Raw genomic sequence first — 21,747 nt, forward strand, 5'->3', positions numbered from 1 at the left:
CAAACTCACTGCTGTCTAGTTGGATCTGACTCACAGCAACCCCTTCTTGGGTTTCCGAGGTGGTATCGCTACGGAAGTAGTTTGCCCAATTTTCCTTCTGAGAGGTGGCTGGTGGGCTTGAACTGCCAGCCTTCGGGTTAGCAGTCAGATACCTTAGGCCAGAGATACCGCCTCAGAAACCCAAGGAAGGGTTGCTATGAGTTGAATCAAGTTGACAGCAGTGGTTTTTTTTTTTTTTTTTTTTTTTGTGTGTGTGTACTTTAAATCCTCTCTAGATCACTTATAATACATAATACAATGTAAATAACACTTTATGCACACTCTCTAGCCTTTGGGGGATTGCTTTGACTACTTAATTAGTCTCTGTCCCCTCATCTCCAGTATTTTCAATCCACAATTGGTAGAATCCCTAAATGTGGAACCTATGGATATGGAGGATGGATTATGTGTGTGTGTGTGTGTGTTTAAGAGAGTAACTAGCATATGGGTGATATTTAAAGCCAGGGGGTGGGGTTAAATTACCAAGTAAGTGAATATATATCAAGAGTGAAGTACCCAGGTCTGAGTCTGGGGTTCTCTACTGTGAAGAAGTCTGGGTGAAAAAAGTAGTAGAGAAACAATACAACACAAAACAAAATTGAGAAAAACACTTAGTGGAGTGGAGGAAAAGCAAGATTGTGTATTGAAGAAAGTGTAAGGAGAAGGGAGTAATGAACTGTGTTAACTAAGAGAAAACAGATAACTAACCATAACATTTTTCATTGTGGGTATAATATGTGGTCTTGATGTCCAATTTCAATGGAATAGCCAATTGTGGTATATTTAAGAGAGCTAAAAGACAAGCTGTTGGAGACAGTGAGTATAGATAACTTTTGAAGACATGTTGCTACAAAGAGGAACAGAGGAATGGCAGGCGGGCTGGTAGGGGAGGTGGAATCATGAGTAAGAGAAATGACTGCATGTCTATTGCCGGGTATGATTTAGGCGAGAGGGAAAGAATTAATGATGCCTCAGAGACAGAAGGGAATTGCTAAACTCAGTTATCCTTAAGTACGAAAGAGATGTATCCAAGTGTTCAAGTGTAAGGCTTGCCTTTTAGGTTATAGCCATATTAAGTTTTCAAAAGCCCAACTATTATTTAAAATAATTAAAAAAATTTTAAAAATCATGCACATATATGATAAAAATTCATACCACAAGACAGGATGTCTAAAGTTCTACTCCCTAAAGAAAGATGTTTTAATATTTTGAGAATTTAGAAATGTCTTGCATTTATACAAATGTGTGAGTAATCCTTTTTTATGCAAATGAAAGTTTGTATCTTATTTTCTTAATTTAAGACTCTTACTAATATATACAGAATTGAAAAATAACTCCATAATATTTTCATTGGATGTTTGTACCTTCATTTATTTAGTCAGTTCCATATGAATAGCCACAAATTCTTTGCATTATTTTGCTATTATAAATAATGGTGAACTGGATATCCTGATGTATGTTTATTTTGACACTTTTATGTAAATATCAGTAAGATAAATTCTGGAAGTTAATTACTGAATCAAAGAGGTACTTCTATCAGTTTGACACATTCATCTAGGTTAGATAATCTTTTAGATTCTGTCAGTTTTAACATGCTGTGAATTTGGAAAAAATGAATTCAATTTCATGGAAATAATTATTTCTAAATGTTTTTATCTCTCTTTTATATAGTCTCAAAAACATAAGTATAAAGTCCTTTTCCGGGAACCAGACACTTGGTGGAAGTTTAAACCAAAGGAACTTGCAAGGTAAAGCTTGGAGAGGATATCTGTTGTTTTTAATTTCATGACAGTAATAAAAAGCTCATCAAGATTTTCTTTCCCCTTTATAAATGACGAATGAAGCAAAATGGATTAGATTGCAGCTTTGCCACTTAAAATTATAAGTTTTATGTTGCTTAGAGTCTTCTTTCATTTTTCCAGTTTTATGAAGAATTTATATATTTTTATTCCTAATCTTTATTAACAGTATTAAAAAAATCTGATTGTCTTGTGTAGTCAGTACTTTATTACCTTTTAAACATGTAGGATTAATATCTGGGAGCTCTGGTAGCATAGTGGCTAAGGCACTTGACTGCTATCCAGAAGGCTGGAGGTTCAAACCCACCAGCCACTCCTCGGAAGGAAGATGGGGCAATCTACTTCCGTAGTGATAACTGCCTCAGAAATCCAAGGAGGGGTCGCTATGAGTTGGGTCTGACTCGATGGCACATAACAAAAACAACATTAATATCTGAAACTAGAACAGACCCTAGGATTTCGCACACCTAAGCCATGTGCTACTGGGAGAGAGAAGGAGTCTAGCTGCCTAGGGACTGAGGAATACAGGAAGGAGGTAGAGATAAAAAAGGTAGCAAATGTCCAGCTGTCCAGATATTTTAGCTCCCTCCTCCCCACCCCTGCCAAGGTTATACTTTTTTGTTTATTTGATTACTTGACTTGAACAAAAATGTCATTCAGGTTGTGGACACACAGTGTATTTGGCTTTGTGCTCTGTATTTCCTTAGAGATAGCCCTAATTTAATTTTGGTCAGGGCATTTCTTCCTAGTGATTTCTATACTAATTTCTATACTAACTAGAGGACAACATAATTTTAGTATATTCACAGTGTTGTGAATCATCACTGCTACCTAATTCCAGAATGTTTCCTTCTCCGCAGAAACCCTACGTCCATTAGGAATCACTCTCAGTTCTTAGCTCCGCTTATTATCTGGCAACCACTATTCTACTTTTTGTTTCTTTGGATATGTCAATTTTGGACATTTCATTTAAATGGAATTAGTTATATAATATGTAGCCTTTTGTGACTGACTGTCTTCCTTAGCTTAATGTTTTCAAGGTTCATCCATGTTGTAGCATGTTTCTATACTTGCTTTGTGTATTATTCCTTATACATTACTGTTTGGATTTTCTGATGTTCACATAATCGAGGGAGATCGATCGATCTACAGTTTTTCTTCCTTGTATTGCTTTGCTTAGCTTTGGTTGTCACAGTTTTAGAAGTTTCGTAAAATACGTTGGGAAGTGTTTGCTCTTTTCCAAGTTATGTAAATTTGAATGTGTGATTGGGTTGCCTTAGAACACTGTCTGATCTGTTTTCTTTGTGAAAATATTCAGTTGGAGTTTGTCCACTATACCTAACTTTTTAAATTAATTACAGCTTTATTGAAACAGTTCTTTTTCTTATCTTTAACTCTCTGTACCATCTGTACTTTGCCTTTCTCTCCTAGTGTGGCTTAAATTTATCTTCTTGATCTCAATGATTCTTATTAGAGGTCAAAATTTATTTATTAGCTTTTTCAAATAAACAGCTTTGGCTTGTTTAATTTTCTGTTTGTTTTATGATTAATTCATTTCTACTTTTTAAGTAATTCTATTTTGTTTATTTTTAAACTGCTTTACTTGAAAATTTAGATCATTTATTTTTTTGATAATTTGTTTTAAATATTTTTTTTAATATGAGCATTTGATGCTATAAGTTTCCCTCTAAGTACTACTTTAGCTGTTCCCAGAATTTACTGTAAACTTTTTGTTACCTTTTAGTGTTTAGTAAAATACATTATGATTAATATTATTGTTTAACTCCTGGGTTATTTAGATCCATGTTTTTAAATGTATCTTTTTTTTTTCAAATTTGTTTTCAATTTACTGCCCTAGGTCCCATTGTATAGTTTGTGTGATACTAATTTTCTGATATTTTAAGACTTCTTTTATGTCCTAGTTCATTGTCAGTTGTGTTTTTTTTTAAAGTAATGTTCCATGTTTGCTTGACAAGTATCTGTCCTGCTTACAAGGTGATAATACATCATTAAATTGTGCTTATTAATTCTGATGCTCATGTGTCCATTATCTTTACTACTTTTTTATTTTTAATTGGCTTGATGGATCATTATTTAAGAGAAGGATGATAATCTACCACTGTGAGAGAGATATCTTAAAATCTCCGACTATTTCATTAAATATATCAATTTCTCATTCTACTTCTGCCGATTTTTGCTTTATATACTCTGAAGATATTTTGTTTAAGTGCATATAAGTTTAGGATTGTTATATTACTCTAATGAATTGAATCTTTTACCCTTTTGTAGTACTGCTCTTTTATCTTTAATGCCAGTTTTTATCATAAAGTCCAGTTTATCTAGTATAAACAGAGCTACATCAGCTTCCTTTAAATTAGTATTTTAGTGTTATATCTTTTTCCATATTTTTACTGAAAATTTTGCAATGTTCTTGTGTTGAGGTCTATCTTACAACTAGGACATGACTGGGTTTTAAAAAAACCCAATTTTTGGCTTTCAGCTGATGAGCTTAATTCTGTCATGATGATTTTGGTTATTTATATAATTGGTCTTGTTTCTTACTGTTGCACTGTGTTCTGTCTGTTTAATCTCATTTTTTCTATGATTGGTTTTTCTCCTCTAGTACCTTTTTTGGGATATATTTGGATTTTTTTTCTTCTTTCATGTGTTATTTTGAATTTTTATTGGTGAATACAAATTTTCTTAGTCAGTTTTTTCTTCTCTACTAATTTGAGAATAATACACACTATTTTTCCTTTCTTTAAATTTTATTGTGATTTGGGTGAAAGTCTACAGAGCAAATTTATCTTCCATACAGCAGTTCACATATACTTTGTCTCATGACATTGACTGTAGTCTCCCACAATGCAACAGCTCTCCTCCCACTTCCTCCCCATAGCCACCTCCTCCCTGTGTCCTTCCCTCCCATGCACTTCTGCCTCTCAAGCTGTCTTCCTGTGCATAAATAGCCCTTCTATTCTCCCATGATTGATCTCTCCAAGGAGTGTATCTACCTAATTTAAATGTACAGTTCATATGCCAGTCTTTTGTTTGGAAGCTACAGGAGTGGGTTCAGTTCCAGACCTGAAGGGAAGCTAGGGGCCATAGTCTCAGGGGTTCCACCAGGTTCTATCAGATCAGCAAACCTGCTCCCCCCCCCCTTTTCTTTTTTTTTTAAAATGATTTTGAGTTTTGTTCTACATTGTTCTCCCACTCTATCCAGGATTTCCTACATAGATCCTCTTCTGAGTGGTTGACAGTGACAGCCAGGCACTATCTAGTTCTTCTGGTCTCATAGTCATATAGGTTGAGGATCACATGGTGTACCAGTCTCTTGGACTAATTGTTTCCATGAATCTTTAGTTTTCTTCATTCTTCTTTACTCTGGATGAGGAGAGGTCCATCATTGTATCTAGATGGCCTCTTGCAAGCTTTTAAGCTCCCAGTAGCTACTCTCCAAAGTAGGATGTGGAACAATGTTTTTGTGTTGTATATTATGCCAATTGAGCTTGATGTCCCCTGCAACTATGTATACACTATTTTTTTTTATTGTTTTAGTGATTACCTTACAAATTTTATCATGTAAGCTTTAAGTCTAAATTAATCTATTTCTTAGCCTGCTCCCTAACAAATACTAGGACTTTTCAAACATTTCAGCTGTCATACTTAACCTCTCTTCCAGCTCACATGCTATTGTTGTCCAGAATATACACAGTATTTGATTTTGTTCACTCATGTAGTTATTACTTTGTGCTTTGTCTTTTTCTTGCATCATAGGCCTTTCATTTGAGAATTTCCTTCTGCTTCACATTCATCTTTCAGAATTTTCTTTTAGTGAAGGCCTGCTTGGTGGCTTTTTTTTTTTTTTTAAACCTGAAAATACTTTCATTGCCCTGATTCTTACAATGTATTTTTGTTATGCATATATGTTCTAAATTGACAGTAATTTTCTATTTCTGAAGATAATATTTCACTGATTACTGACTTCCACGATTATTATTGTTAAGTCAGCTTCATTCTAATTGTAAGTTCTTTTGTAGATGATATGGTCTTTTTTGTTTGTTTTTTAAATTTCTAGTTGCTTTTATTATTATCTCTTTGTGTTTGCTGAATGAAAATTTCAGTACTATATTTTCGTTGTTGATTTCTAATTATCTTGTTTGGGATTTGCTGGGCTTCTTAAATCAGAGATTGATGTCTTTCATCAGTTTTGGAAAGTTCTAAGCCGTTTTTCTTTAAGTTGCCTCTGTCCCATTCATTCTCTTTTCTCTTTCTGGGACTTAGATTAAACGTATACAAGACCTTTTTGTTCTGTTCTCTATGTTTCTTAACCTCTCTTTCATATTTTCTATCTCTTTGCTTCTCTGTGATCTGAAACCAGACAAGATTGAGGTAGGTAAATATGAAAGCCAGTTCTGCCCAGGTGGCAAATGCTAGTATTAGCCCTGGTATCCAGACACTAAGCTTTGGATCCAACCTAAGGTAGGAGACTTGCAACCAAGATGTTTTCTCAAGACCCTTGAGGAACTAAAGCATACCATCTGGCCTCCTGGCAGATGTAAATCCAAAATGCTATATGAAAGAAAGCACCCAATTTGAGGCCTAAGGATTCTCATATATTAGGTTCAACCAAATATGAGCTCATAAACAAAATCACACAAAGAAATAAGTCACCATGAGGGAAAGCACACATAAAAAACTTCATATTTGGGCACTCAGAGGCTTTACATTAGGAATTTCTTCCTTTGATTTAAGACACATTAAGAAATATCCTTGCTTTAATTCATTTGAGATCTAGTTTTATTATAATGGGAGGGCCCTTCACAATATCTCATTTGCCATACTGTCAGAGGATAAGCCTCTGTAGTGGGATTTTTTTACTCACTACTTAATAATTGATTAAAGCCTTAAAATGTCAGTTTTGTTCTTGTGAGATTTTTGCAGAGCTTGAGAATAACTCCTTTTAAAGTTATTGGGGCCTACTAATTTTTTATAAGTTGATGAGGATATTTGGAAAAGATTGTGTGGAATAATTAAGAAAATGGTAATTTAAGAAATCCTGCATAAAATGATAATTAGAATCAAATAACATGTATTGTATCATAATAAACTAACTTTGGTTCTTTTTATATATTAAAAAAATTACCATGTGTTTTTTGACATTATATAATTAGCATTTTAAACAATTTTAATTTTAACTGTGTTCCCAATATTTGTTTTACGCTTTCTTTCCTTGGAATTTTTAGGCGTAATATTCATGGAGTAAGCAAAGAAAAAATAATAAGAATGTTGGAACACTATCAGCGTTTTGTTTCAGTGCCAATAATCATGAGTTCTTCGGTTCCAGAGAAAATTGAACGTATTGAATTGTGTGCATATTCTTGTGAGGCTAGAAGTACTAGGTAGGTTAAAACACTTTTATGTACAAAAAATTCAATTTTCAAATAGAATTTTTAAAACACATGATTTTGGAGGTTAGGAAATGCCTATCTATTAACTTTAAAAATAAGTGAGACCTTTATTATTTTTAAGGGCTTAGGGTGTAATCTTATCTTGAGTGAGATTTATATATTTATTTAGCAAGAGAAGTAATAATTTATATGAGAGATGATATGAGAGTTTTCTCATTGACCTAGAGTTTTATTTGACTTTGATTATAGTATGAACATTCCTGCTTTCTTTATGTAATATTGTCTGCTATTCTACTAGTGTTTTCCTTATCTTTTCTGTTTTCATTTCATATGTCCTTATATCACCTCTTAATCATTAATGGGTAGATATAAGTCAAAGTCTTCTAGAAGTTTATAATCCAAGGTAGTACTGATTGTGTTAGTATTTAGGACATAAAAACAGTTGAATAAATAAATGAAGAAAGAAGAAACTGAAATAAATATATAGCAGTTTGAAGTGCCCATATTTTATGATTGAAAAGGAGAATTGGGAGTGGGCAAGAGAAAATTAAAGAATATTCTTTTATTGAGAAACATTTTACTAAGTGGTTAAGAGCATGGACTCCTGAACTATGTTTCCTGTGTTCAAGTTCTAAAGGTTTATAATCTTTCACAATTTACAAAATCTCAGTATATCTCAGCCTCTTCATTTGTAAAATGACAATAACAACACTCATGTCTTAAGGATTTCATAAAGATTATGATTAATACATGTAAAGGACTTAACAATAGTATTTGTTACAAGGAAACTCAGTGTTAGGTATAATTTCACCTAGGGTGGTTTCATGGGAGAATTGGGACTTCGAGAGCTTCTAGAATAAAGGATGAAAGGAAGATGAGTTGACAAACTGAGTTAGGAAAAACCACTTTTAAGCTGAAAGTGTAATGATTAGGCAAAAGTACTCTGAGTCTGAAATTGATACTGAGAATTTTTTTTTTTAAATTTAATAAATTACATATCAAATTAGACCTTTCCCTTCTCACCCTAATTTCTCTTTGTTGTGTAATTGATAGGTTCTTTGTGACTTTGTAGATGAAGCTAATAATTTTCCTCTGTAGCAAATGATAGATAGGTATAGAGGCAGGACCTACTTTTCACATATGTTAAGTTTAAATAGGTCAGAAAGAAACCTGGAAAGTGATGTCCTCTACGGGACAGATTTTATTTATAGCCTTAACTCTAACATTCCGTGCATAATAAACACCTAAACTGAAAATCTCTCGTTAACTATTCAATTTGAAAAAAGTTTGAGTACTTTCTATGTGTCAAACATTGTGTTAGGTGTTGTGGTTACAACAAAGGGATGTGCCAGAGAAAGATGAAGAGTAGCTTTAATGATTTTAATTTAGTTTATTTCTAGCATCTTAAAAATAAATAGATGTTAAGTGTTCTTGTCTTCCAATTGAATGCTTCTTTAATTTAAGTCATAGTATTAATGGCAACATTAAGAGCTTCTTTATGATACTCTCTTACAGCCCAAAAGACAATGAAGATACTACCTCTGCAAGAGAAGAAAATGTTTTATCCTCATCTTTGAAGCACCTAGAGTTAACTGAAGAAAAGAAACATGAAGTGACCGATGAAACTGTATTACACGAGAATGTTTCATTTCTCTTTAATGCAGATATAGACAAAGGAAGAAAAGAAATAAGTAGTATGGATCATAGCATTCAGAGTGCTTTCATACAGGAAGGTCCGGACATGTATTTTTCTGACTCTGAAATCAAAGTACAAGTAATAGATAAAAATGAAAAAGAAGAGACAGTAGAAATGGCTTCTGAAAAACAGTGTACTGAAACTGATGTAGATAGTTTGGTAGATAGTGCATCACCAAGTATTTACTGTGATGAAAATACTCCAGAAGATAGTGATCTTGCAAAGACTATACCACTTCAAAATGAAAATTTTTTACCTGGTGAAGTCCTGGAAGAAAGAGCAACAGTAAAGAAAAAAGCCTTTGGGAACCAAAAAAACAAATCAACTTTGGAAAAGTTCCATGGACATGAGCTATCAAATTTTGTTGGTGATTGGCCAGTTGAAAAGACAGTGGGTCAGAGGACAAAAAGGAACCACAAAACTGAAAAAGCTTTATCTGAACAAAGTGACAAAAAGTATAATTATCTCCAGTCACACAAACTAATAGGTAATAGCACATCTCTGGATTTAGATTATATCCAGCAACAGAAGTTTCCACTTGATTTCGTTGAGGATGACAAGAAGTCACAGTGTGAGGATGCTTCAGAATCCTTCAATAGCTGTAAAAATGATACCTTCACAAATTCTGAAAATAATATGTCAAACTCATTCAACATTGTGAGTGACTGGCCTTCTTTAGCTCAGAGACAGCCCAGATCAAGAATGGCAAAGGCTCGTTTCAATCAACCTGATCTAGAATTTGGCAAAGACAAAATGAGTGAAATGTCCATATACACAGCGCACAAGGACTGTTGGGGCACAAACCCTGAAGAACCAGAAACATTGGGTAGCTCCACTGTAGGTAGTTCTGAAATGCTATCTGGTGAAGTGACCCAGGAGAATAAGATTTGTCTAAGTGAAAAGAATCATGGGCAGCATACACTGTGTGTGTCTTTTACCAGTAGTGCTGCCATTGTTCCTGGAGTAGTGGAGCCACAGATTTTAGCTGAATTTCCAGAGGAGACGTCTAAAAGAGTTCCTGGAATAGAAATTGGCGTGTGTACCCAGACTGAACCACAGGATTTTGCTCTCCTATGGAAAATAGAAAAGAATAAAATTAGTGTTTCAGATTCTGTCAGAGTATTAATAGGAAGATCAGAAGGTTTTAAACCAGAAGCCTTCAATATTAACATAAAATCAGATGTTCAAAAAGCAATTCCATATAGAGTGATGCATGATAAAAGCACATATGTCGAAGAAAGTGAGCTTACCAGTGCTGATGAATCTGAAAATCTTAATATTCTTTGTAAAATATTTGGATCTTTTTCAGCAGAAGCCCTGAAAGACTTATATGAGAGGTGTAACAAAGATATTGTTTGGGCCACAAGCCTTTTGTTAGATTCTGAAAGTAAATTATGTGAGGATACTGAATCTGACAATTTTCAAACATCAAATAGTGAATCACAAACTGGGCCATTTTCTCTGGGATTAGATTTGAAGGAAATTATTAGCCCAGAAGAGACTTCAGAGGGTTCTACTTCTTCTGCACTGGAATTTAGGCATGGAATTGATATCAGTAACACTACTGCGCAATCTCCCTGTGATGGGGAAAAGGGAAACTCAGTACAGGCAGAAATTAGAGCTTTATCTCCTTATGCTGTTGTAGATCTAAAGAATGCTAGTGAACCACTTCCTAATAGTCAGGGAGAATTTTCAGGGTTGTATAGCAGTAGCCATTCTTTGGCAGGTGCTTTAAAAGCTACTACCACTAGTGATGTGAGTGAAATAGAAAAGAGTCTAGTAGCCACAGAGATTGGAGACAGTACACATTCTTCTTTGCATTTGTCTGATATTTTAAACTCTGTATCAAGCACTTCAAATCTTGAATTAGATGAAGAAATTTATTTTACTGACCCTCTTGAGGTTAAGACAAATGAAAATCTTTCAGAAGATTATGTGAAATTTCAGATAAACACAGAAGAATTTATGGATGAAGATATGCAGGAAATGGAGAAAATGCTAATGCTAGGGAATAGTTTGTCAGCTGGAGTTAGTAAAGAAGATGAAACTGAGATGTTGACTTCCACTTCAGGGATGGCCAAATCTCTGACCATAGACTGTCTGGAATTGGCATTACCCCCTGAGTTGGCTTTTCAGCTCAGTGAATTATTTGGCCCTGTTGGTATTGATTCAGGTAAGGAAAAGTAAAATATCTACATGCATGTCTTAGTGTGACTACAATTTAGCTGGTTCTATTTTGATTATAAAATTATTTGATATGTTAACCGAAACTTAAAAGGTATCTGTGTTGCTGGATGACACATAGTACATTATTTTTGGTGCAGTATGTTTGCAGAGGATTTTTAAAAACATAATTTTGAAGAAATGGGAAGTATTTATATGGAGTTTGTGTGTAACCCATGAATATATTGAAAGTTTTCTTTCATATTTACCTCATACTCATTTGTACAAATGAAACTTTTTTAGTCCTTTGGTGCTACTCCAGATACACTTAATTAAAGCCCAAAAACCCACTGCCATTGAGTCAATTCTGACTCAGAATGCCCTATAGGACAGAGTAGAACTGCCCCATAGGGTTTACATGATTGTAAATCTTTACTGAAACAGGCCATTGTTCTCCCAAGGAGTGGCTGGTGGATTTGAACTCCTGAACTTCTGGTTAACAACAGAATGCCTTAACCACTGTGCCACCAGAGCTCCTTTAGATACATTTAAGGGAAGATTAATTCTGTAGGACACAGGTATTGAAAAGTGTCAACTAGTGGAAATGAAGAAATTAAGTATATTTAGACTAATGGAAATGTAAATTAAACTTTAATGCAATATTGTTTATAATGAAACGACTCGACAGCACTTAACAACAACAACAACATTGTTTATAATAGATTATTATAAAGCATTGTATAATTGAACCAGCTTAGACATGTGAAAGCAGTGGCATAATTATATAAACAAAAGTATTCCAAGAAATTTAGTAACAAGAAATGTGGATTAGGAATTAATAATATAAATTAGCTTTGTGATGTATAAGGTGGTTGATTACATTTACATGTATAATGAATGATTTTATTTTCTTTTTCTCCACTCACAAGGGTCTCTAACAGTTGATGATTGTGTGGTTCATATAGATTTGAATCTGGCTAAAGTCATTCATGAGAAATGGAAAGAGTCTGTAATGGTTGGTAGGCTTCTTTTTATTAAGAGCTCATTGTGTGTCTGTTTTGTCACCTCTGCTTGTGGTAGTTAAGTTTGTGTGTCAACTTGACTGGGCCTGGTTGAGTGGCTGGGCAGCTGGATGTAGTATTCTGCATGATGAGACTGGTAATCATCTCTGTCATGGAATCTACTGTGAGCAGCTGAGTAGCTGCTTTAGAGATGTGGTTTGCTTCCTGTATATAAGGAGAAGCTTTGGGAACAGTCTCTAGCCTTTTGGCATGCTTGAGCCTTGCATGTAGCCAAGTCATTGTTCAACTGCCTGCCATGCTCTGCCTATCTTGGGACATCCTTTGGACTTGAATTAGTAGCCTGCCATGTTATTTGTTCACATTGGGGCTGTGCCTTTTTACTGATCAACCTTGGGCTTGCCAGCCTCAGCAGCCACCAGCAGGCATCAGCAACCACCAGCTGTCTGAGTGAAGAAAAGCCTCCAGCTTCAGTGGGCTTGGAGCAGGAGGCAGAGCTGAAGCCCAAGGTTGAGGGGCTTTCATTCTGCCCCTAGAGCCTATTGCTTTGAACTTGGACTTAAAGCTTTCAAAATTGCAAGAGAATAAACTCCTGTTTGTTAAAGGCATCTCATTGGTAGTGTATTCTTGTCAGAGTGGCACTATGTAACCAGAATACCGCTCTTCAATAAAATCTACTGTTATATGAAAGAATTCTATTGAATTTTTATTTTGAGAGAGAATGAACTTTTACCAGTTAACAGATGACTCTGTATATTTTGTTATTTTACTTGTTTACCTCCCATCTTTCCAGTATTTTAAATTATTTTCAGACTGGCCAAACTATATAATTAATGATGGCACTCAGTGTGATTTTTTTTAAAATTAATTAAAAAACTACAATGCTGATTGATTAAATTTTGAAAAGTTTTTAAAATGCCAACAGAGGACCTCTATTAACTAGAAAAATTATGTAAATGTAGCCATCCATTTTACTTATCTAGTTTTGTTGCTTTACTTAAATTTATTAAGAATCATTTGTAATAGGTAATAATTTCTAAAGAAAAATATTAAAACCTTGTTTACCAATGTACCCACTTTTGCCAATCTTGGCCTTCCATTTCTGTTTAGGAGAGACAACGACAAGAAGAAATATCCCACAGCAGGCTTACACAAGGTAAAGTACATATTTTTAACTTATGATGTTCTTGATTTTATGTTAAAACTGGTTTGTGTGTGTGTATGGATTTTACTTCAGTCTAAATATACTTCGACAAATATATTACCCAAGGATATTTGATTTGTGAATAAAATTCTTTAAAAATATTTAACATTTAATGCTGATATGAAATAAAATTTAAAACTTAAAGGGGGAGGATCCAAGATGGCAGCCTAGACAGATACATTACCCAGACCCGTTATGACAAAGACTCGAGAAACCAAATGACACTGATACGGATACAGTCCAGGAACCCACAGCTTTAAAGGAAAGAATACAGAAGTAGATCAATACCAGTGAGAGAAAGGCTGAGTGAAACAGTGAATGAGCAGTAAACTGCCAAATGGCACAGCATAGCCATTTTGAATTACTGCAAGCAGTGTTCCAATTGGAGCAGGAACCAGCAATCACATTGGTGATGAAGTGACCACAGAGAAGTGACCTTCCTCCTTACTTTGCACAACCTCCAGATGGCCAGAGACATATCATTTCCCACCCCTATTGCTATGCAGCTTTTTCTTTTTCCTCCTTTATTTCTCTGCTTAATTCTTCCTCCTTCCTTCTCTTTTTTCTTTTCTTTTCTTCCTTTCCTCTTCCCTGGCTCTTTTTTTTCTTTCTTTCTTTCTTTTTCATTCCAAATACTGGCTGCCCTTCAAATAAATGACCAAAATACAAGGCCAGAATATTTTCCTGATGAAAAGATGTTATTGGCACTACCTGCAAAGGAATTCAAAAGAATTATATTTAGGTACTTTCAGTGGATTGAGAGAAAGTTTAAGGAAACTACACACAAAAGTCTAGAAGCTTTCAAAAACAAAACAAAAAAATGAAATTGACAAAATAAATGGAAAATTTGGAATCATAGAAAAATAGCAAATATAAATCCAATGGATTAATACTAAAATTTCAAAAATAGATAAACATTGTAAGGACATGGGAGTAGAATTGAATCAGTGGAAGACAGATCTAGTGAGGTTCAGGACAAATCCCTTAACGCTAATCTGTTAGATGAGCAATCAGAAAAAATAACAAAAACAAAACCCAAGAAAGCCTAAAAATTATGTGGGATACCATCAAGAGGAATTACTTACATGTGATCAGCATTCCAGAACAAGTGACCAAAATGCATTGAGAAAATTATTGAAGATTTCTTGGAAGAAAAATTCCCTAATATCATGAAAGACAAGAAGATAATACATTCAAAAAGCTCTGTGATTGTTGTTTGTTGTTAGATGCCATCAAATCATTTCGGACTCATAGTGACCCTATGTACAATAGAGCAAAATACTACCTGGTCCTGTGCCAGCCCCATGATCCTTATATACCTGAGCCCATCATTGCAGCCACTGTGTCACTCCATCTTGTTGTGGGCCTTTCCCTTTTTCATTGACCCTTCACTTTACCAAACATAATATCTTTCTCCAGGGAATGCTATCTTCTGACAACATGACCAAAGCAGGTGAGATGAGGTATGGCCAAAGGAGGAGCATTCTGACTGTACTTCATCCAGGACAGATTAGTTAGTTCTTTTAGCAGTTCATGGTACTTTCAGTATTCTTCACAAACACCACAGCTTAAGAGCATCAACTCTTCTTTGGTTTTCCTTATTCATAGTCCAGCTCTCACATGCCTATGAGGTGATTGAAAATGCCATGGCTTGGGTTAGGCACAACTTAGTCTTTAAGGAGATATCTTTGCTCTTCAGCACTTGTGTTAGACTGGGTTCTCTAGAGAGACAAAAACCAGCAAAGCTTATTAAAGAGGCAGAGAAATTTATGTTAGGAAAATAGCTCACAAACGTATAGAAGCCAGCAAGTCCAGAGTCCCTGAAGTAAACGTCAGGCTGGAGGCTTTTCCCCACAGGGGGCTGAGAAGCTCAAGGCTGCAGGCAGTACACCGGCTGTTGACTCCGATGAATGACGAATCCAAGATCTCCAGGCTGAACAGTGGACTGCTCACTCACAGACAATTGTAGGCAGCACAACAGAATCCTGATCCACAGAAGAATGTCCCTCTTCCCAGGATGTCCCTGGATATCCTGGAAGCAGGCCACACCCCTAGGGAAACTCCCCTTGGGCAGATCGGCCACTCAGAACACAGTCATCCGATCCCATCATGGGAACAACCACAAAGAACTGGGGTCCAGTCAAGTTGACACACAGCTCCGGCTATCACAGCACTTGAAAGAGATCTTTTGCAGCAGATTTGCCCAATGCAGTATGTTACCTGATGGCTTGACTGCTGCTTCCATTGTTGTTGGTTGTAGAACCAAGTAATATGAAGTCTTTGACAACTTCAGTCTTTTCTACATTTATTGTGATGCTGCTTATTGGTCCCGTTGTGAAGATTTTTGTTTTCTTTATATTTAGGTGTAATCCATACTGCAGACTGTAGTGTTCAGTTTTTATCAGCAAATGCTTCAAGTCCTCACTTTCAGCAAGCAAAGTTGTGTTGTAAGTCCTCACTTTCAGCAAGCAAAGTTGTGTTGTCTGCATATTTCAGGGTGTTAATGAGTCTTCCTTCAAGCCTAATGCCATGTTTTTCTTCATATAGTCTGGCTTCTTGCTTATTTGCTCAGCTTACAGATTGAATAAATATGGTGAAATGTTACAACGCTGACACAGTCCCTTCCTGATTTTAAACCATGCAGTGTCCCCTTGTTCTGTTTGAACGACAGCCTCCTGGTATTTGTACAGGTTCCTGATGAGCACAATGAAATGTTCTGGAATTCCCATTCTTCTCAGTGTTATCCATAATTTGTTACGATCCACATACTCAAATACTTTTGATAGTCAATAAAACACAAGTAAACATCTTTCTGGTATTCTTTGTTTTCAGCCAAGATCCATCTGATATCAGCAATGATATCCCTGGTTCCACATCCTCTTCTGAATCCAGCTTGCGCCTCTGGAAGTTCTCTGTCAATATACTGCAGCAATCATTTTTGAATTATCTTCAGTAAGATTTTACTAGCATGTGATATTAATGATATTGTTCGATAATTTCCACATTCTTTGGGGTCACCTTTCTTTGGAATAAATACAGATATCGATCTCTTCCAGTCAGTTGGCCAGGGAGCTATCTTCCACATCTCTTGGCATAGCTGAGTGAGTGTGTCCAGTACAGCATCTATTTATTAAAACATCTCAGTGGGTATTCTATCGATTCCTGAAGCCTTGTTTTTCACCAATTCCTTCAGTGCAGCTTCGACTTCTTCCTTTAATACCATTGGTTCTTGATCATATGTCATCTCCTGAGATGGATGAAAGTCGATCAGTTCTTTTTGGTACAGTGTATTCCTTCCATCTTCTTTTGATGTTTCCTGTATCAGTCAATATATTACCCATAGAATTGCATAGTATTGCAACTCGATGCTTAAATTTTTTATTCAGTTCTTTTCACCCTGAGTAATGCCGAATGTGTTTTTCCCTTTTGGTTTTCTAACTCCAGGTCTTTGCACATTTCATTATAGTAATTGACTTTGTCTTCTTGAGCTGCTCTTTGAAATCTTCTGTTCAGCTCTTTTATCTTGTCATTTCTTCTATTTACTTTAGCTACTCTCAATTCAAGAGCACATTTCAGAGAGTCTCCTTACATCCATTTTGGTCTTTTTTTCCTTTCCTGTCTTTTTAATGACCTCTTGCTTTCTTCATGGATGATGTTCTTCATGTCATCCCCCAATTCATCTGGTTTTTGGTCATTGGTGTTCAGTGCATCAAATCTGTTCTTTAGATAGTCTCTAAATTCAGGAGGGATATAATCAAAGTCATATTATAGCTCTCTTGGACTTGTTTTAATTGTCTTCAGCTTCAACTTGCTGCATCAGCTTGAGCAGTTGATGGTCTGTTCCACAGTAATCTCCTGGCCTTATTTTTGCTGAAGATATTGAGCTGCAGCCAGGAAAGGAAGTGGGAGCCGGCGGTGGGAATTGCTAGCAGAGGCCAGGGAAGGAAGTGATAGCCGGGGTTGGGACGGAACTGCTAGGGGAGGCCAGGAAGGGAAGTGGGAGTTGGCAGTGGGCCAGAATAGCTAGGGAGGCTAGGAAGTAAGCAGAGTAGTTTGGAACAACTAAGGGAGACAAATTTATCAGTTTGTCATACTGTGTGCAGTGGCTTGTGTGTTGCTGTGATGTTGGAGGCTATGCCACCAGTGTTTCAAATGCCAACAAGGTTACTATGGTGGACAGGTTTCAGCGCAGCTTCCAGACTAAGACAAAGCACAATACACATTTTTTCCCCATTGTTCATGGAGCATTCTCCAGAATAGACCATATGTTAGGCCACAAAGCAAACCTCAATAAATTTAGAAACATCTAAATACTACAAAGCATCTTCTTACATCACAGTGCCATGAAGAAAGAAACAGGCAGATCAAGGAGAAAAATATTGAATACAAGAAAATAACACTTGTTTAAAAACTTGTGGGTAATAGAAGAAGTTAAAAATGAAATGAAAAAAATTCCTCAAATGAGAATGAAAACACAACAGAATCTTTGGGAAATAGCAAAAGCAGTACTCAGAGGACAACTTATAGCAATAAGCACAGATTTCATAATAGAAGAAAAAACTAAAATCAACACCTTAACCCAACATCTTCAACAATTAGAAAAAGAACAGCAAAAAAGCATACAGTCACCAGAAGAAATAAAATAATACTCAAGCAGAAATAAATTGGAACAGAAAACAGAAGAACAGTAAAATCAGCTAGACTGGAAGTTAGTTCTTTGAAAGAATTAATAAAATTGACCAACCACTGGCAAATTTAACAGGATAAGAAGGAGAAGATGCAAATAACATGAATAAGAAATGAAATAGGTAACATCACAACAGAATCTACTGAAATAAAAAGGGATAATAGCAGCATACTGTGAATACCTTTACTCCAACAAATTTGAAAATCTAGAAGACATGAATAAAGAAATGGATAGAAGAAACAAATTACCTATCCAAACTAACACAATTTGAAGTAGAAAATCTTAATAGCCCACAACAAAAGAAGAAATTAAATAAGTCATAAATAAATAAATAAACCTCCCAACAATAGAAGTCCTGGATCAAGACATATTTTGACATATTCTACCAAACATTACATAGACCTGACACCAATACTACCCAAATTATTCCACAACATAGAAAAGAATGAAATACTTTGATACTCATTCTATGAAACAAGGACAACCCTGAAACCAAAATCAGGCAGAGACATCACTAAAAAACGAAAATTACAGATCACTAACCCTCATGGATACTGACACAAAAACTCAACAAAATACTAACTAATAGAATTTGTCTTAGGCTGAGTTTTCTAGAGAAGCAAAACCAGGAAGCTTATGTATAAATGTTGTTGTTAGGTGCTGTTGAGTCGACACCGACTCATAGCAACCCTGTGTAGAACAGAATGAAACACTCAGTAGTCATGCGCCATCCTCACAGTCTGTCTCTCTCTTCTCTATTTCTTCCCTCTCTCTCTCTCTCTACACACACACACACACACACACCGGGAGGGAGGGAGAAATTTATCTCATGGAAATGGCTCACACAGTTGTAGAGGTTGGCAAGTCCCACGTATGTGGATCAAATGTCAAGCTAGAGGCCTCTCATTACCATGCAGTTGTAGGGGCTGACATATTCAAGACTAGGATGTAAAATGGCAGATAGTTAGTTCACAGGCTGCGAAGGCAACAATCCCAAGATTTGTAGGCAACACTGCAAGCCACTAGTTCAAGTCTAGGAACGTGAGATTATGATGAGTCAACTGCAGGATCCAAAATGAGCAAAGAGACAGAGACCTTTCCCAAAAGTTTTCTATATATACTCGAAGCAGGCCACACCTCCTAAGGTAACTCCCCTTCAACTAATTAGCTGCTCACAGCAGATTTCACCATGAGGTGATTGTAACACATACAGTCTCATCCTGTGGAAGAACTATATCACAGCTACCAGGCCACTCAAAATCATGGCTCAGCCAAGTTGACTTACAGCCTTAACTACCATAAAATCCAACTATATATATATAAAAATAATAATACCAAGTAGTATTCATACCAGGTATGCAAGGATGATTCAGTGTTAGAATAATAATCAACATAATCTACTACATAAATAAAACAAAGGGATAAAACCACTCAATCATATCAGTTGTTGCATAAAAGGCATTCGACAGAATCCAACACGTATTTTAGATAAAATGGCTCAGCGAAATAGGAATAGAAGAGAAATTCCTCTACATAATTAAGGGCATATACACAAAACCAGCGGCCAACTTTATTTCAGTGAAGAACATTGAAAACATTCTTTTTGTGAGCACGGACCCGACTAGGCTGCCTTTCATCACCAGTCCTTTTAATATTGTATTGTGAGTCCTAGCCAGAGCAATAAGAAAGGGAAATAAAAGGTATCAAATTGACAAAGAAGATGTAAAACTATCTCTGTTTGCAGATGATATGATCCTATACATAGAAAGTCCTAGAAACTCAACAAGAAAACTACTGGAACTAAAAGGATTCTGCAACATGTCAGGGTACAAGATGAACATAGAAAAGTCAATCAGAAATACAAAAGACCTGTACAAAGAAAATTAGAAAAAACTACTACAAGAGACCAAAAGAAACCTCCATAAATGGAAAAATATACCATGTTTGTGGATTGGAGGACTCAACATTGTGAAAATGCCAATACTACCCAAAGTGACCTATAGACATAATGCAATCCTGATCTAGATTCCATCAGCATTCTTTAAAGAGATGGAAAAACTGATCACCAACTTTATATGGAATGGAAAGAGACCTGGATAAGCAAAGCACTACTAAAGAAGAACAAATTGAGAGGCCTCATGCTCCCCAATCTCCAAACTTACTGTACAGCCACAGTAGTCAAAACATCATAGTATTGGTAAAATGACAGACATATAGACCAATAGAACAGAATTGAGATCCCAGGGGTAAATCCATCCATCTGTGGATAGCTGATCTTTGACAAAGGGACAAAATTAAATTGGGGGATAGATAGTTTTTTAATAAATTGTGCTGGCAAAACTGTATATCCATTTGCAAAATATGAAACAAGATCCACATCTTTCACCATATACAAAAACTAACTTAAGATGGATCAAAGACCTAAATGTAAAACCTAAAACTGTAAATATCATGAAAGAAAAAAATAGGGGCAAACAGTGGCTTTTAACATATAGCATAAATACATTTTCAAGCGTAAATAAAAATGCACAAATGGAAGCACAACTAGATGACTGGAACCTCCGAAAAATAAAATGTTTATGCACATCAAAAGACTTCACCAAAAGAATAAAAAGAGTGCCTACAGAATGGGAAGATTTTTTGCAAATGACATATTGGACAAGGGACTAATCTCTAAAATTTATGGAAAACTTCAACACCTCAGCATCACAAGATGTCGCGGCAGATAATCTGATTAAAAGAAGAACAGAGGACAGAAATAGACACTTAACCAAAGAAGACATTCAGGCAGCTAACAAACATGAAGAAATACTCACGATTATTAGCCATTATAGAGATGCAAATCAAAATAACAATATCATCTCATTCCAGTATTAATAGCCAATTAAAAACAAAACAGAAAACAACAAATACTAGAGAGCTTATGGAAAGATTGGAACCCTCATATGCTACTAGTAGGACTGTAAAATGTGGAAAATGATACGGTGTTTACTTAAAAAATTGGAAATAAAAAATACCATATGACCTAGCAATTTCACTGGTATGTGTGTATGTATATATATATGTATATATATATATATATATACATATATATATATACACACACACACACACACACTAGAAAAATAGGAGCTGGGACACTAGCATATATATGCACACCCATGTTCAGTGCAGCATTATTCATAATAGCAAAAAGATGAATACAACCTAATGGATGAATGGATAAACTATGGTAAATACACACAATGGAGTACTACACAACGTTAAGGAATAACGATGAATGTATGAAACACCTCATAATATGGATGCACTTAGAGGATATTATGCTGAGTGAAATCAGTCAATTGCAAAAGGACAAATATTGCATGAGACTACTGTAGTGAAAAGTCAAAAAAAGTCTATATACAGGAAGAGTCGTTCTTTGAAGGTTACCAGGCATGGGAAGGTCAGGGAGAATAAATCACTAACTAGAGGGTAGACACATATTAACTTGGGTGAAGGGAAAGGCAGTTTACAATAAGGGGGAAGGCAGCACAAAATGATCAACACAAAGGAATACATTGGAAGAGCACAAGAGGTAAAGGCAACAAAGGTAAATACTCTTACATACACAATCCTGCAATAACAGTAATAACAGTAAGCTATTAGTGCCTGGCACTTGACTGCTAACCAGAAGGCTGGTGGTTCAAACCCACCAGCCACTCCTTGGAAGGAAGATTGGGCAGTCTA

General features: G+C 35.6%; 1 protein-coding gene across 1 annotated transcript in view; it reads left to right on the forward strand.

Annotated features, from left to right (window-relative positions):
* N4BP2 (NEDD4 binding protein 2) overlaps positions 1-21,747 on the forward strand; it is a 109,240-nt gene that overhangs the window by 22,114 nt on the left and 65,379 nt on the right. The window contains exons 5-9 of the mRNA XM_007947144.1: positions 1,711-1,787; positions 7,085-7,240; positions 8,765-11,118; positions 12,038-12,123; positions 13,238-13,283. Coding sequence (XP_007945335.1) covers positions 1,711-1,787; positions 7,085-7,240; positions 8,765-11,118; positions 12,038-12,123; positions 13,238-13,283 — 2,719 coding nt within the window. The remainder of the gene's footprint in view (positions 1-1,710; positions 1,788-7,084; positions 7,241-8,764; positions 11,119-12,037; positions 12,124-13,237; positions 13,284-21,747) is intronic.

This window comes from Orycteropus afer, unplaced genomic scaffold (assembly GCF_000298275.1).
Source record: "Orycteropus afer afer isolate SDZICR_OR568_19922 unplaced genomic scaffold, OryAfe1.0 scaffold00176, whole genome shotgun sequence".
NCBI classification, from domain to species: Eukaryota; Metazoa; Chordata; class Mammalia; order Tubulidentata; family Orycteropodidae; genus Orycteropus; species Orycteropus afer.